The following is a 17,509-nucleotide window of genomic DNA, read 5'->3' as shown; positions in this document are numbered from 1 at the left end:
TAATCAAATGAACCAACAGGAAATCTTATTTGATTTCTGGTTACATAACGGATCTTTTCAGGATGGGCTTAACACCGAAACACAGCTGGACCTGGGGCAGAAAATAACCCAACAACATAGTGTCTGCAAATCCAGACAAAATCCACGTCACTCCTCCTGCAGCCGTTTCACTCTGCAGTGAAACCTGGTTACGTCCCCTCTGGGAATCAAGATTGGCTGGGAGAATTAAATGTCTCTTACAACCGGAAACATCTTTGAGCTCCGCACACGTTCATTTGCAATTTGTGAACTAATTAGAAGTTTGGAGCTAAATGCTTTCGGCTGCGCACATTACTTTGAGTTCCCAATTTGCACCTTTCTCCCCATCACAGTGCCAGTTTGACTGTGTTGTGAAGACAAAGCCTGAGCTCCTATCCAGAGCCTCTCCTGGTATGTGGCTCTCAGCACGGTCACAACGATGAGACTAGCAGCTTTTAACTCGACAGATGGTACCGGAGTTACTTTACCAACGGACAGGTGGCATACAGTAGATGCCCTACGGTAAAATCCACACACTAACATACAGAGCTGATGGGTAAACATTCAGTCAGTGCACACTTACGAGATTCCTGATAATTATTAAATAGATTATGAGTATTTACAATATATGCTAGGCTAACATTAACTAAAGAATCAATAGTATTCATGTATATTGTCCTATATTTACATGTATAACATAAGTTGAGAGTATTTACACAAAATCTACGTGGATTTATCACAAGAAGAGACACAGAATATAGAAATCAATCAGTACTGTAGATTGGTTTCCGCGTTATGTCAAAATGGCTAGCCAAAGTTTACTCTTTAGCCTAATTCTCACTAAAGGCACAAACGAGGCTAGCCAGGGTGCAGCCTCCAGCCTGACACACACCAAAGGACCGCTAAGCTAAGGGGTCGGCTACGTCACACTGTTTCTACCAGGTGGTGTTGTTTGTTGTGCTTTGTGTTTTAAATCAGTGAGTAGTGCTTTGGATTTTATCACCTGTGTTAGGTTGTAAAGATGTGGAATTTGTAGTAACTAAAAGTGGCCCTGAAGTCCCAGCTGTAGGGTCTGTAAAAAATACCTGTAGGGCTGATTCAAAGTCTCAGACTTTGTCCTCAGTGATGATTGTTTTCCCAAGGATGAGCCTTGTTCGGGCCTCTATTCTTCCTTTCACGTCTACCAACCAATGTCTCTATTTACCACGTTTTGCGTTTTTCTGTTTTAATGCTTGAACCCTTTCATGTATCTGTGCACCACTAGTTATGTCCCTGTACCCTGAACAAGATCAAGATTCACTTGCAATTCATTTACAAATCAAGTATCTAATTCAGTATCTAAAGCAGAGACTGTTGAATACTTGTACTTCTAAATTCCTGTTCTCTGCGTACATGGTGTAGCCCACTTCAATATATAGCTTGAATTTCAAGCGTTATAGTAATTATAGCTTCACATGGTAGAGTATTATGTCAAATATGAGATAATTTAAGTGTTTTTTTAGCATATGAATTGCAACAAGATCTTGAGGCCATTTGAGCTAAACCCTTCACTACATATGCCCCTCAAACATAGGGTAGTGTTTGCTTTCCTGCAATTTGTCTTCTATTTTTGTCTCTCCACCTATTCTGTCCCACTTTTCTCCTCCCGCCCTCTTGTGTCTCTCTTAGCTGTAGCCGAGGGTCTCCATCTCGTGGCGGTATCTTAGCTCCGACACTTTTGCTTTGTGCTGCTTGCTCTCCAGATGCTGCCTGAAGTCCGTCTCCTGCTCGGCGCCGCAGTTACACATGGAGCAGTAGAACTGTCCGCTGGGAGTCACACACATGGCCAAGTCCCTGGGGATGCGCTGCCTCGGTCTGGGGTTGTAGTACGGCCCTGGATGGAGGAAGACAGGAGAGACGACGGACAGGAGAGGAGATGTTAGTCGTTGTGTAGCTACACATTAAATTAGCTGACTCATATCTATCATGACAGCTGGAAGGACACTTCAGGGTTAGACTAATGTTATGTTATGTTGGTGCTAATGGATTCGTTAGATTGTCGAGTTACAGATGATACCAACATATTCACTTTAGCTTCAAAGCAGATTCCACTACAGCCCCTGATGACGGGCTGGCTAACAGGAAATTTGGAGGTTCAACCTGTGGAAGACATTCATGTTTAACTGTGGTGATACCATCAGTTCAAAATTTTAATATTTAGTAGAAATGTTGCGTAAGTTATGGTCGAATACCTGCTGATGACATTCCCACCATCGTCAGCTTTGTGTTTAGTGCTAATTAGCAAAGCAGGCATGCAGAAATGGCAACCATGCTAAACGTTGTACCTACTTCTCTTCAGCATGTCAATACTGTGAGCGTACTGATGCTAACATTTAGCTTAAACCACCGCTGTGCCGACGTACAGCCTCTGAGAGCCACTAGCATGACTGTAGACTGTTAGTCTTGTTGCCTGATAAATGATGATTGATTATTAAAATTGATTCATCCACTAATCCTTTAAGGGAATTAGATGTTTCCTGCATCAAATCCCAGGCTGGGGACACACCCAAAGCCTCATTTCAAAACTGGTTTTGAATATAAACGCTTAATACTCACTTAATTATAACCTGATCTATCACTGATGAGTGTGATAAAGACACAAGAGTAAAGTCATCTGGGATTACAACTACCGTGTGTGCGTGTGTGTTACACAGCAGAAAAAGGAGAAGGAGATTGAGAGATAGATGAAGCCAACCGCAGGAGAGAGTGCAGCTATCTTGGGATTTGTCCATCAAGAAAACTGATTAAATCAGCAGAACATTGTGGTGTGTGTGTGTGTGTGTGCGTGTGTGCGCGTGCGTGCATGCGTGTGCGTGTGTGGAAAGGAATTGGTTCTTTATGATTTATCCTGCTTTATCTTGAGATGAGGTGCTACCGTTTTTGTCTGTGGAAAGAGAGACTCTGATTGGGAACGACAGAAAGAGATAGTTGTCTGACGTCAGCAGAAAGTCTGACGCATCTTGTTTTCAGACACAGAAAGGTCGACCGCAGACACTCACGCAAACAACACAGAAAAACATGGTAAAGTTATAAGAAGCTTTCAGCAGAAATGTCAGTTACCCTTAGGTCAGATAGAAAAACTGGTCAAATTTAACTTATTCATGATACGCGGGTACAAGCGGCCAAAATGTGTTTTCTCAGGAGGGGGTCTGGAGTCTCACTTAGAGAGAGGATGAGAAGTTCAGCCATCCGCGAGGAACTCGGAGTAGAGCCGCTGCTCCTTTGCGTTGAAAGGAGCCAGTTGAGGTGGTTCAGGATCATCTAGTAAGGATGAACCCTGGGCGCCTCCCTAGGGAGGTGTTCCAGGCACGTCCAGCTGGGAGGAGGCCTCGGGGAAGACCCAGGACCAGGTGGAGAGATTATATCTCCACACTGGCCTGGGAACGCCTCAGGATCCCCCAGTTAGAGCTGGTTAATGTGGCCCGGGAAAGGGAAGTTTGGGGTCCCCTGCCAAAGCTGCTGCCCCCGCGACCCGACCCCGGATAAGTGGTTGCAGATGAGATGAGATGAGATGATACTATGAATGTGTCTTAGGAATCGAATGTTTGGTGTTTTCTAGTGTTAAAAATACCTTTTTAACCAGAGCAGTTCACTTCAGTGATGCATTCTGACAACAGTTGGTTGGAAGTACTACTTTTAATTTTTCTCTCCCTCCCAGGGAGTCCTCCACAGCTTAGTCAGCTGTTGGAGTTCATTGCAGGAAAATAAATTCTCAACAGCTACAGGCCAAATAGTTGTGCAGTTGCTCACCATCCTGCACAGTTTTAGCGAGGACTGTTGAATTCTGTAGATGCCAGTGTAAAGGGATTACTGGGGTGTACCAACAGGACCTTTGAAGGTCATCCAAAAGAAACAACCAGAACAAAGGAAGAGTTGACTGCTGATTGTTTCTCTAACCCAGGGGTGGGCAATTCCGGTCCTGGAGAGCCCCAGTGCTCCGTGTTTTAGGTTTCTCCCTACCCTAACACACCTGAGTCTAACAATAATCAAACTGTGACAAGCCTCAGCTGCTTGATAACGAGCAAATCATTAGATCAGGTGTGTTAGAGCAGAGAGAAACCTAAAACATGCAGGACAGTGGCCCACCAGGCCCACCCCTGCTCTAACCTAACGCCAAAACAACACACCAAGCAGTGGCGAAGTGCGGCGAGTGACGAGCTGCCATGAGATGTCTTTGAAAAGCAATTCACTACCAACTAAAAGTTTCCATTTGAAACTCGTCTCTTGGCTGCAGAAAAAAATGTAATTATTGCGGCAAAGGCATTCTGCTGCACGTTGTGCTTTTCAGCGTAACCCTTTAAAAGGGGGGGGTTCAGGTGCTAACAGTAGCTCCTTAGTACAGCTTATATGGGATGGCTTGGGGATTTAGCCAGTTTAACACAAAATAAATGTGCATCTCCGTCTATGTCAGACTCTCTGTTTTTAAGTCTCTATATTCATACTTTTTAAATATTTTACCTGGCATGGCAGCAGGTAGTTGTGGGCTTCGGCGGTTTTTCACCAGTCTGTACTCACTGCCATCTTTCCTGTTTCTTCTTGGGGCTGCCTCATTGCCGCCATCCCTGAAACAAGCAGAGCCAAAATCACTTGAGTAAGACGTACTATCTGTTTCCACTAAGGTTGTATCAAAGGGAACCGCGTTGGTTTGTGTTCATTGACTATTTCTGAACCAACACCGTGTGCAGTATGTTAAAAAAAACTTAAAAAGCAAAGAAAATGTCCTGTTTTGTGCGCCAAGGACTTTTTATTTTTTCTGTTGCATTGAAAAGACTATCGAGTATCAAGTACTGAAGTAGTTTCAACAAGTCTACCTTGGCTGGTTTGGTTGCGTTTCATTTTTCTCTACAACTCATAAAACTTATACCAGACATTTTCCTGGGTGACTTAAATCTGGAGACAAATACCTTCAGTCACTCATGAACAAGGCGACAGCCAAAATATGACTATATTATTCAAAGTCGTGGCTTCCAGGAGATTTGCAAGAGACCTCTGTTTAATGCAAGAAGTTCCTGTACTCAAACCTACATGTTATTGGAGTTCTGCTGGGCCTCAGCGAGCCGTAGTTTCTTGGCGTGGTTCTTGCCCTGGTAGTGGGCCTGTGCAACTGCCAGCGAACTGAAGGAGGCGTCACACAGCTTACAATAGTCATTCTCTGTGGCCAAGATGACCCGGGTTGCCCCCTTATACTGCGCCTGCAGAAAGGACAAAGCGGTGCAGTGTTTGTGGTGAGAGGAGTTCGGGAGTAGACAGTGAGAAAGAGAAGAAATACATTTTTAGGTTCGGTGGGGGGTAGAGAAGAATTTCTGGGGGGGGGGGGGGGGCATGCTTCGAAGGGCAGCGTGTTGGAGTCAAACCTGAGCCCCTGCAGCAGGACTCAGTCTTTGCACAGGGGCACACGCTCTTACACACTGATATATACACTGATAAAAGGTTTTTAGTAATGAAAGAAATCACATCCAGGTGCCGAAGTCTAAAATGGTCAGAATATTAGTTAATGAAGACAAGAGAATGGAAACATAGGACTCTTGCAGGTTATGCTGCCTATTATTTTGATACTTTTAAGGCAATTTAGGTAATTTTTAGTCATGCAAAACGCAAAGTCTCGTGTATATATATATATATATATATATATATATATATATATATACGCAATACAAAAGTTTGTGCATATTATTTGGCAGATTTAATATTTGTTTGTTTACTTGATACTTGTATCATAATTAAACAACAATAACAGAAACACAAGCACAGTGGTAGTGCTAGACTGCCTGGTGAGTGTAAGTTCGCCAGGCAACAATACAATATTAATGCTCCGTTTATCTCTGGTTTTGGTCCATACAAACCAAATATCTGGCTCTTTAGCTGCTAAATTCTCCACCATGTTCACCAGCAAGTCTCTAACTGTGTCCCGCTGCTGTTTGGTGATGAGCCCAGCTGCCTGCTACGGCTGAAGGCTACACTTTGAGAGCTGTGAGAGGGAACCAGAACAGTTGTTGGGCCTAAAAGCAACACAGTGAGCTGAGACTGTTCATCACTACGACTGACCTCTTTCACATCGTAATTTGATACATAAAAATATAGGTTACAGTCACGTTAAAGTCACAAAAATGTTGCATTGCCATAAATGTGTTAAATAGAATTTAATTGCAGCTGGAATGTCGTGATTTACTATCTCTAGTAAATTGTGTCTGGATGATGTGAGTTTCTGCTGAGTGGAACAGATTGACTCTGCAGTTCCTTGCCGCCTCCTCAGAGGGAATCTACCTCGATCAGCAGACTGGCCACTTCAGCAGCAGTACACCCACCTTCTCAACTAAAACTGTAACATTTAAGTAGGTTAATGCTGCGTTCAGATCTGACCTGCCTGCCTGCATCACTGTCGTTTGATCCTGAGCTGAGGGATGTCTGGCCAGCCGCCTCCAGGACTTCTGGGATCCTGATGGCTGGAGGCTGTTGACTGCCAGCGTAGAAATTTCTTAGCTTTTTACTGTGGTTCTTCCCCTAGACAGAAAGATAAGGATACTTTTGGTTTTCTGCATGTATCTAAATATTTGAAATTTGCAAATGGTCAATTTCCACTCACCTGGTAGTGAGCCTGTGCCTGCTGAGCAGAGTTGAGGGTAACGTTGCAGAGTTTACAGTACAGTGGTTTACACAGTTCCCCCAACCCCAGAGAGTCTTCCTGCTCCTCCATCCCCAGCAGAGAGCCCTCATCCTTGGGCTGTTCGCTGGCTGGGGCTGCCTGACCCGGGAGAGGACCAGGGATGAGGCAGGACATCGGGGCTGGGATGAGGGCCGGTCCTTGGGGAAGGTGTGAAGGGTCTGGGCCGAGAGCAAGAGGGGAAGACATGGGGCTGGGAGGGAGGGGGAATCGGCCGGCTCCGGGCGCCACTACAGGGGGGGGCACCAGTGCTTGTGCGGGATTCAGATGTGGAGGGCCCAACGGTTGTATGAGGTCCATGGTTGGAGGCACTATTGCTTGTGTGTGATTTACAGGTGGGGGACCTAAGGTGTGTGCCATTGGTGGAGGCCCCAGTTGCTGAGCTGGAACCATTGGAGGGGGGCCTAAGCTGTGGGGTGAGGTAATGGAGGGATGTCTTAATGTGTGAGTAGCAGTCATGGGAGGGGGTCCTAAAGTCTGGGTAGGAACCATAGTCGGGGGTCCCATTGCCTGAGCAGGGGCAAGGGGTGGTGGACCAAGAGGCTGTGTAGGCGCCATTGGCGGAGGTCCCAGCTGATGCAGAGAGTCCATATGGTGGAAAGGCTGGTGGTGGTGGCTGAAGAGACTCAGAGGGGGCTTCAACATGGTCTCTGGGCCTGTGGACAACAGAGGTACGTACATTTAACTTTTGGACTGAAGCAGATACTACGAATCAAAGAAATTTCTCACAAGGAAATTCAGTAACCTTGATGAAGAAGGGAGTATTGTATAGACATTAGTACTGTTATATTCAAGAAAACATCAGCATTAACATTGTCATTGTGAGCATGTTACACCGAAAACAAACCCAGCAGTGGTGACGTCACTTCCATGCAATGTCTTTTAAAATGTGGCAGCTGCCTCGGAGCTCTAACTGCAGGATCCAGTGAGGTGCAACCAAACTAAAAGTTGAGGGTAGTTTTAGCGGCGATATGTGGCCAGATCATACCCGCAGCATATCAGTGTCCTGTGACCCCTGTGACATTTTTTTACCGCTTGAAAAACTCTTCGCCAACTCTAGATGTGTTTTTGGCGTTAACAAGCTAATATTAGTATTTAGCTCAAAGCACAAGCTCAAGTTCATCCTCACAGAGCCATTAGCATGGCTATAGACCCTCAGTCTTGTTATTCTGCATCTTGATCTGGGTCTGCATAAAAATACACACTGGAGAATATTTAAGTTCTGTACAAGGACACATTCTGCCAATGTTCGATAGTTAAATAATATAAAGAATTGGATTAGAGGAGTGGAAAAACATTGCAGGTGTAGGATTTCTAACGGCAGATTTGTCTCCAAACAAGGAATCCAGAATTTTGAATTAATGCCGTAGAGTTCAGAAGATACTTAACACTGGGCCCACATTACTTATTACTGATCAACTATACACTGACTATAAAACAGGAAGAAAATATCACTTCCATGGCATAGGTAAATATGTGATTTGCATTGCATCGGACTAAGTGGATATTGTCAATTGACAGATCATCAAACTGACATTGAACCTGGTGAAAATCCTGAAAATCCAATGACCGATGTGAAGTGACACTAAGACGAGAAGCAATTTTTTTTCCTAAGAGCCCTTAGGCAGGAGAGATGTAAAGAGATGGGCGAATGGAAACACATTCTCAGACAGAGGAGCTTCACACTCCAGTGGGCATCAGAGAGATGAGGCTGGCCCTGGGCCTGCAGTCATGCATATGGGGCGTTACATGCATGTGCACCCACACAAACGGGGACAATGGTAATACAAATCCTTCTCTGATCGGAAGAGATCACAGCCTGAAGTGTGACTGCTTGAACAGGCTGATTGTGTGCGTGTGCGTGTGCGTGTGTGTGTGTGTGGCAAATAAGAAAGAAAGAACATTATATTAGGAAAGGCAATGTGCTGATCTGTGTGTGTTGGTTTGTGCCGCACTAATGCTCCAGTGTGTGTGTGTGTGTGTGCGTGTGTGTGTGCACGTGTGCGTGTGTGTGTGTGGGTGGTCACATATATTGTCCGGTCAGTAATAGGGCAGCAGCTGTGTCAAAACTCACTGTGATGGAAGCTTTTATCTGGATTTCCATTGGACACCCAATGGCTGTGATTCATGTACTTAAAATAACATCCTGAGGTGTTTGTGTTTCCGACTGCTGTTCGCTGTCAGTCTGTCTGGCTGCCTGTCTGTCACCTGGCCCCGCTGACCTCAGGAGAAAGGTATGCTGGACAAGGCACTGACCTTACTATAATCCTGTCAACTGCAAGATGAGACTGTGGGAGACTCAGCAGGGCTGGATGAGTGCCTTTACATTACTAATATTATGTAGCAGTTGCACATAATAAATATCGGTTTCACTACTCTGCGTTGTGAGTGTTGTTTAAACATATGATTTGCTGTTTTTGGAGGCTCCTTCTCGGGAGACGAATCGCTGGCGGGGAGCTGTAATAGTGATTTATTTGTTACAAACAGCAGAAAAGGTGGATTTGAATGGGCCATTGTGAAAACAGGTTAAAGGAAAGCAGCTCTAACAGAACCTGAATTTACATGAAATTAACATGAAAGCTGGCTGGCCAACTGTTCAATTCATTTTCTGTAATGACTGTAGCATTAAAACGCGGTGGAATCGGCAAGCTAGCTAGCCAGCCGCTAAATGCGTAAAATTTAACAACGTCGTCTGATGAGTGGGGACTTTTTTGGGCACATTTTCTATAACAAGTGTAGCATGAAAGTATGGTGGAATGAGCTAGCTAGTTAGCTCGCTCACTTGGCTGAAAGTAGCCACAGTTGTCACTCTTATTCCCCTAGCATCCAATCAGAAGTGTACTAGCCAATCACAGCGCAGTTGGCAGAGCACTCTGACGTCTGCTCAGTAAAGCAAGACCTCGAAAAACACACATGAATCCTGATACGACCGTTCTCACAGTGGCGACCGCATATGAAAGTGGAAGAAAATGATTTATTTTATCCATATTACTCTGAAAAAAATCATACCTGTGTCACATTAGCTTGTAATATGAAAGTTGCCTGTGTGTCACTGTCGGATAGTCTGTTAATCTGTCCAGGGTGTATCCCGCACAATTGACCCATAACCCATCCATCTTTGCCTCTGAATGGCTTGTACTCATTGCCTTCGTTGGTTGGATTGGTTAGGTTTAGGCAGGAGGAGTGGGAATGGTTAGGGCAAGGATATCAGAGTAAGCCAGTCAGAGACAGAATAGGGTAAAAAAGAGGCAGAGTATAAGTGCGGGTCATGCCTTCGCCCTTTGTCAGCTGGGATCACCTCCAGTCCCCCGGGACCCAGATTGGGATCAGCAGTTACAGATAATGGATGGATGGATATGTTAAAGCCATTAAAAGTTTAAAAGACCACCCAAAAGGTAAGTTTTGTGCTTCACATATTCATATCAGAACTTTAATTGAATGAGATCCACCAAATCAAGTTCCACATACCGATCATCATCTAATCAGCAGCAGCCTCATGAGAATCCTTCAGCCCTGATTGAGACCGTGTGCACAGCAATTCAGAAACCTCAATGCAGCATCAATTATAGGCACAGAGCGCGCTGACCCCTTTTGCCTGATATTATCCATTAAGCAGTTCAGAGTGTGCATTGTGCCACCACAGAATAGACTGCATCTACTGTATATCAGTTAAAAAGAGGTTGCCCTCAACTGTTTTCCCCAACACTGCCCCGTGTCTTCAACTCCTGCTGACGCTGCCTCATGTGAAATCACTTTGCATCATTATTTCACAAAGCCATTACTGTGTGTGAAAACAGAACAGCGCTGTTACCTTTCCATAGTTTTAATGTGAGCTAGATAGGTTAGTTTAGTCCAGGGGTGGACAATTCTGGTCCTGGAGAGCCACTGTCCTGCATGTTTTAGGTTTTCCCCTATCCTAACATACCTGAGTCTAACAATGATCAAACTGTGACAAGCTTCAGCTGCTTGATAGCGAGCACAGCATTAGATTCAGGTGTGTTGGAGCAGAGAGAAACCTAAAACATGCAGGACAGTGGCCCTCCGGGACAAGAATTGCCCATCCCTGGTTTAGTCCTAGATCTAGACCCAGGTCCACAACATGCACTCTACGGAGCTGCAGCACATGTGCACGTTCACAGCAGTGGACCTCGCAGCAGAGTAAAAAAACAACAACCTTTGTTTGCATATGAGGTTTCAGAGAGGACACAATCAAATTCACAAGTAAAAGTTTGGTTAAATGTTGCACTATAGCCGAAGGCGGCAAGTGACAGGAGGTTGACGCAGTGACGCTCGTGTCTGCAAGTCTCAAAAGAATCAGCCGGAGTTGAAAGACAAGTTATTTATTAGAAAGACTGATTACAGAGATTTCTGACTCAGATTCTTTAAGTTTAACTTAAGATTTCATGGTTTAAGAACCAACACCACAAAGAAGAACACTGTCCTGGAGTCTGATAATACCATTGGCTCCACTGAGAATCTCTAAATAGGCCAACTCTTCATTTTCTCTAGAGTTTCTCTTGCCTTACTGTCTTGTGTCACATCAATTATAGAGCGATGAGAAGCACATGGCTCCTGCACTTATTCCATCTGCCTCACTGGGCAGCGACCTCAGACCTCAGAAAGCAGCAAAGACCACAGACGTCTTACTGTACCATTACGTAAAGCCATAGCTTCCATTTCTGTATCTCAGTGGCACTAAAGAGTCCCCTCTAATAATGATTTAATAAGTGGTGTGCTCATTTAACCACTGAGCACGCTGATATCACTATATTGATTAGTAATTGTCCATTCCTTCTTATGGACAACAACAGACATAGCTTTGTGAGAAATACAGACAAAAGCCCGTCATGATTCGCCGAAATTGGGTCTGACGAAGAGTTGGGCGATCTGGTGTTGATTATATTAAGCATTCATTCATTCATCCATTCATCTTCAACCGCTTATCCCGGGGTCGCGGTGGGCTGGAGCCAATCCCAGCTGACATCAGGCGTGAGGCAGGGTCCACCCTGGACAGGACACCAGTCTATCACAGGGCACATAGAGACGAACAGAGACAGACAACCATTCACACCTACGGGCAATTTTGTAGAGTCATCAGGGATGCGAACCTGAAACCTTCTCGCTGCGAGGCGACAGTGTTAACCACTACACCACCGTGCAGCCCATATATTATATATTAAGCAGATAAAGGCAAATAAAACCTCAGTTTTGGTTCATTTAGTACAGAAAATGTTTGGTATCGATCGATGGTTTGACTTCAAATCGATTACAATAACTTCCACTAACTTCAATCTGAGACTCCACGCAGGAGCACGGATGTCACCATACCAGAATTATAAACTTTGATATAATACTAGAAATAAAAAACAAACGATACTCGATACCTCTTTCCATACCAATACAAGGCCAAAGGAAAAAGAAGGTCCATGATTTTCTTCCCTATTGTTTTTATCTGTGCAGCCTTGGGTTGAAAATCTGATATAGATCCGCTTTCTTAAACGTCTTTGACACTTCCGATACTATCGAATATGGATATCATACCGTTTTGAAACGTGGGTTTAAAAAGTATTGATACTTTTCACAACCTCACAATAGACATGACAGTTTAACGGCAGAAATATATCAGCAGCTGGATTCATCAGTCTCATGCTGTAAATCCAGATCCTCTGAAGCATGACCATGACACATGCACACCTCTGGAGTCCATAAAAACCAACAGTGCAGTGCTGTGCAGGTGCAACGATGAAGTGACACTTACTGTGTAATTGCCACATGTCACCATCACCTATGCAGATCAAGCAATGCAGGCAGAGAAGGGGATAAGCAACTATTCAGTTCCTATTACCCCACTTGCTCTGACAGCTTGATTGACTGCCATATAGTGAGATGCAAGTGAACATTGCAATGAGGCTCACTGTTTCAGATTACAGCCAGACATCAGCTCAAACCTGGAGTCTCTCTGGAGCTCTCCCACAGTACAAGAGACCATTTAAGAGTCTCTCGACAGCCTCGGATTTTGCTTTTTGCAGCATCCATGCATGCTCTATAAACTGATCAGAATGAAGGCTGGTGCACCCCATCTACATTATGAGGATGACAGGACAACCGGCTTTAACATCCACCTTCCTCATCTCCTCACGTCCCTGGATAGATCTCCATCCCTGCACGTTATAGCGCATAAGACTGCTGACTGCAAGAGGGGGGGAGATCCTACATGGCAAGCCTCTCCTTACCTGGTAAACGGGCAAGATAATGGCTGCTGTCATAGCTGACAGGCGGCGAAGTGTAGTTTCTGCAGTAGTCCGCACTCTGGTAGTACGCGGCATCCCCGTTCTTCAGCTGCAGCGCCATCATCGCAGTCTCATCCCTTTGCCAACTTCTTCTCTCTCTCAGGAAAAAAAAAAGAAAACCCGGGCGGCCAGGCAATGACAGTCCCTACCACACGCTCAGACTCCGGAGCTTCCACCGGAGGCAGAAGGGGGGTGTTCAAGGATGAGATGCGAAATACAGAAAGCGCCTGTCAGCAGCCAAATGTCAAATGCGCGACATGTACACGCACATTGCGCCTGAGCGTTCATGGAAACACCCGACCATGGCATGCTCACCGCGGTGTTACATTTCTTTTAAAGGCGGATTCCGCCGAGGATCCTCCGGCGTCCCCCTCCTTCTCCTTGGTACAGTCCGTTTCCGATGCCACCGCTGATGATTTGCATGGGTGGCAATCATGACACATTGTATAAATATGTTACACCTCTGTGGTACACACTGAGCCCCCGTGTTGGTGTAGTTTACAGTATTTATGAGTGTCAAAGCTGCGGGGGAACAGCCGGGGTGGTGGTGGTGGAGATGTGTGTGTGTGCTACAAACTGTGGTCATAGGATAAAGTGTTGGGAATAATGTTATTGTGAGCAGGAGCGTCACAACATAGTATTTACTACATTAATATTTATATTTGATATTTCTGTGAACGGGTGAAACCATAACATGTGGTTTAAAGTATTGTATTTATTTTGCATAATTGGCCCTATACAAGTGTTCAAGTGTTAATCATTTTGAGTTGGTGGTTGTTGATTTTGGTGTTTTAACACTTGTAGTGATTTTTAAAAAAAGCTCTGTAATCGTCAATTAAGCGAGTTCATAGTTTACACCTGTGACTGAGTAACATTCACACCTGGCAGAGATGATCACAACATCCGGTTTGGACTGGAAGTGTGTCTCTGTCTGTCTTTGTGTCTGTCTTTATCTCTCTCTGTCCATCTGTCTGTCTTTTCTCTCTCTCTCTCTCCTTTTCTTCCTCCCCAACCGGTGCAGACAGATGTGCGTCCTCCACAGAGCTGGGTCTGTCTGACGTTCCTGTCTGTTATAGGGAAGGTTTTCAATGCCACCGTACTCTACGGGGGAATTGTTGGGTCTATGTAAATCCTAAATAAGTCATAGAGTGTGGTCTTTACCTACTCCGTAAAGTGTCCTGAGATAACTTTTGTTATGATTTGACACTATAAATAAAATTGAATTGAATTGAATTGATGTGCACAGCAGATTTCCATTGGTCGGACAGATTTCCTGGTAGGCCACGTTGTTTTGTAAATGTTGAGAATAAAACAAAATTATGAAGTAATTGTGATTATTTATTTTTTTTATTCACGGCCAAAGTATCATCACTGAAACCAAGTGAACACACATTAAAGAAAAGGAGGAGAAAATATATGAGTTGAACAGGATTACATACCACCATGACTGTGATGTGTGAAAAAGTGGACGAATACCAGCTCTAGTGTGTTTCATAGGAAACTGTTCACAGGCTGATCAGGTGATGGTGAGTGGTTGTGTTTCCACGTGAGAAGGCTTCTCTGGGGGTGATGAATTGAATTGAATTGAATTGGGGATGTCAAAGGCCCCAGTGTGATGGAAGTACCGTCCTAACCTCCCAGTGAAAGGAAATGACACAATTTTAGTGTGAAAACCACAGTTTAATGTGTCGTAACATAAAAATGAACACTCAAAGTGAAAGGGAAAATAACAATTTCGAGCTAAAAGTGCATTTTTTGGTCATAAAACAACTCCAAGGGTGTCAAATTTAAACACTATTAAAGAATAAAAAGGGAAATTTTAACTCAAAACCCGTGAGAACTAAATAAACTCAGAAAAAGTGTTAAAATTAACACTGTGGGAGTTGAATCAACACTCCCGATTTTGCTGTGTACGCAAAAACAATTGGTTAAAAAATTCTTTAAAGTTTGTTAATTGTCACAACAAATGAATATTTGGCACACTGGTGATGGATTATGTTTTTTACTAGTTTGCTATTTAATAATTATTATCCAAATAAATCCTAACATCCACACTTTCAGGCCCAAAACTGTGCAGAAATCATGTTATTAGTGATTTTGTAGTTACCGCAGTGAGGTCGTATAGTTGGCTACGAATCACTGTCCCACTGCAGTTCATACTGCATGATTTAAATTACTGATTTTATTTGTTTGTTTCATTTATATTGTTATATTTCTCTGTTGTTCTCATCTTTTGACTGTCTTTGTGCTGCTGTAAAGGGAATTTTCAACAATTTTGTGTGTATGCGTGTGTGTATGCGTGTGTGTATATATATATATATATATATATATATATATATATATATATATATAAAGTTGTCTTGACTTGACCATAATGCCTTATCTTAGTATTGTCTCATCTTATCTGGGCTGCCCTGCACGAGCAGTCACGCCCACACACACTGACACACACTTTGCTCTCGAGTTATTTGTGTATCGACCTTTTCAAAGATGTAAACATAAACTTTCTAAATGTGTCCTAGTTCATTTCCTGTTGCAGTGAATGTGAAAGACAACTGACAGGAAGTTAACAAGAACCAAGGCTGTTGCCTAGCATTGCAATTCCTTTAAAAGAGCCTATTGTGATGATATTGTGTGGTTATAATATTTGAATAACAATAAAAATATTTAATTGTGTTTTACTCGTTTTATCACTAACAGATAACTCTCTCTCTCTCTCTCTCTCTCTCTCTCTCAATTCACTTCAGCTTTATTGGCATACACGTCACAAAGACTATGTTGCCAAATCATAAATATTCAATAAGACAAAATAACAATACACTTCATAGGTATAATAAACAAAAACAAATAATGAAATAAAAAATTAATAAAAAAAGGAGTGTGAGTGCATGCATTTTTCTGTGCAGGAATGTGTGTGTAAAATATTAAATAATAATCTAATAATACACAATAATAGAGAATAAATGCATACATAAACAGTCTTACATAGTAACGTGTCTTGATGTGTGACATGCAGTGTCATATTGTCTTCTCCCAGAAGGATCTGAATGATTTTGTCTTGTTGGAGGGTGAGACTTTATTTATTATTATTATTATTATTATTATTATTATTATTATTATTGATCCTTTGGGATGAACTTCCGCAAGGAAATTAAAAGTCCAGCAGCTTACAAAAAAAACACAAAGGAGGTATAAAATAAAAAAACAGTATAAGATAAACAATAAACTCTTAGCTAAATAAATACAGAAAGTAAAACAATAAACAGTACGCAATAAACTTGTAGTTAAATGATTATATTGAAAGTAAATAGAATAGAATATAAATACTTTATTGATCCCAAGCTGGGAAATTAAATAAACAAAAAACAGTAAATAATGAACTCTTAGTTAAATATATATAAAGTAGAGATATGAATACAGGTCGAATCAAATACACGGAAAATGAAATCAGATAAGTTAAATGTAGAGGAAATGTATAAGATAAAATATGTATGACATGAGAAATGAGCAGTGAGATTAAATTATTGCACTAAAGTGAGGAAGTCAGGGATGTTTTCTTTACATTTGGGAAATAATTCTTCTCTGATTTCTTTGTATTTTGGAAACTTTGTGAGAAAAAGTGAGTTTCTGTCTCTGCGCCTCCTGTTTCACAGTGGACACATTATTTCTGCTCTTATTAGCCATTCACAATTTATTATTATTATTTATTGGCATGAATGTCACAAAGACTATGTTGCAAAAGCATGAAGATGCAATGAAAGACAATAATACACTTCATAGGTATAATAAAAACTCAAGACAAATAAAAAATGTATGAATAATAAACAATAATATAATAATAAGTGGTTAAACTCTCACACACACACACACGCACGCACACACACACACACACACACACACACACACACACACACACACACACACACACACACACACACACACACACACACCCCTCTCATGTGTGTGTGTGTTTGTGTTTTCAGAGGAAGGGAGGAGGGCCCCGGACAGACAGCGTGGCTGCATTGCCGCAGCAGCGACACAACTTGTCCGGTCGACCAGCAGCAGTTCAGCCGCTTCCCAACATCCTCAGCTTCAGCCTCGGACATCCTGAACGTATTTTACCGGTAACTTTACCGTACAACCGTCAACACGGGTGGGTTCATCGTCGGTATTGTTGGAGTAACGGTGACGGCGGTTGTCACGACTCGCTGGCACAGACGGGCGACAGATAACAGCCTGCTGTTGCCCGGCGACGGGAGCCACCAACCCGGGGCCGTTGGCGACCGTTGGTGGAGGTTGGTTGGCTAACTGGCATTAGCCTCTGACTCCCGCAGCATCCTCTCATACTTCGCTGCGTTGACGCCGACTCAACGGGGGTAAGCTGTCTCTCTAACGTTGAATGAGTCATAAATGGATGTTTTTTCATAGATAAATGTGTTTAATAATGTTGGGGAATAAATGTACCAACAATGAGGGGGTGACAGGTTCAGGGTTAGCCGTT

General features: G+C 43.1%; 1 protein-coding gene across 1 annotated transcript; it reads right to left on the bottom strand.

Moving 5' to 3' along the window:
- Positions 1–1,682: 1,682 nt before the first annotated feature.
- On the bottom strand, positions 1,683–13,072 carry zmat3 (zinc finger, matrin-type 3; the record flags this gene model as incomplete). Its single annotated transcript, XM_083940793.1, has 6 exons — positions 1,683–1,891; positions 4,516–4,619; positions 5,083–5,249; positions 6,418–6,558; positions 6,641–7,374; positions 12,952–13,072. The coding sequence occupies 6 exons, from the start codon at positions 13,070–13,072 to the stop codon at positions 1,683–1,685; spliced, it is 1,476 nt and encodes a 491-aa protein (XP_083796919.1).
- Between the last annotated feature and the right edge of the window lie 4,437 nt (positions 13,073–17,509).

This window comes from Echiichthys vipera (genome assembly GCF_963691815.1).
Source record: "Echiichthys vipera genome assembly, chromosome: 3".
Classification (NCBI taxonomy): domain Eukaryota; kingdom Metazoa; phylum Chordata; class Actinopteri; order Perciformes; family Trachinidae; genus Echiichthys; species Echiichthys vipera.
Note: the sequence above shows the minus strand (reverse complement) of the source record. Positions and strands in the feature narration are given on the sequence as shown.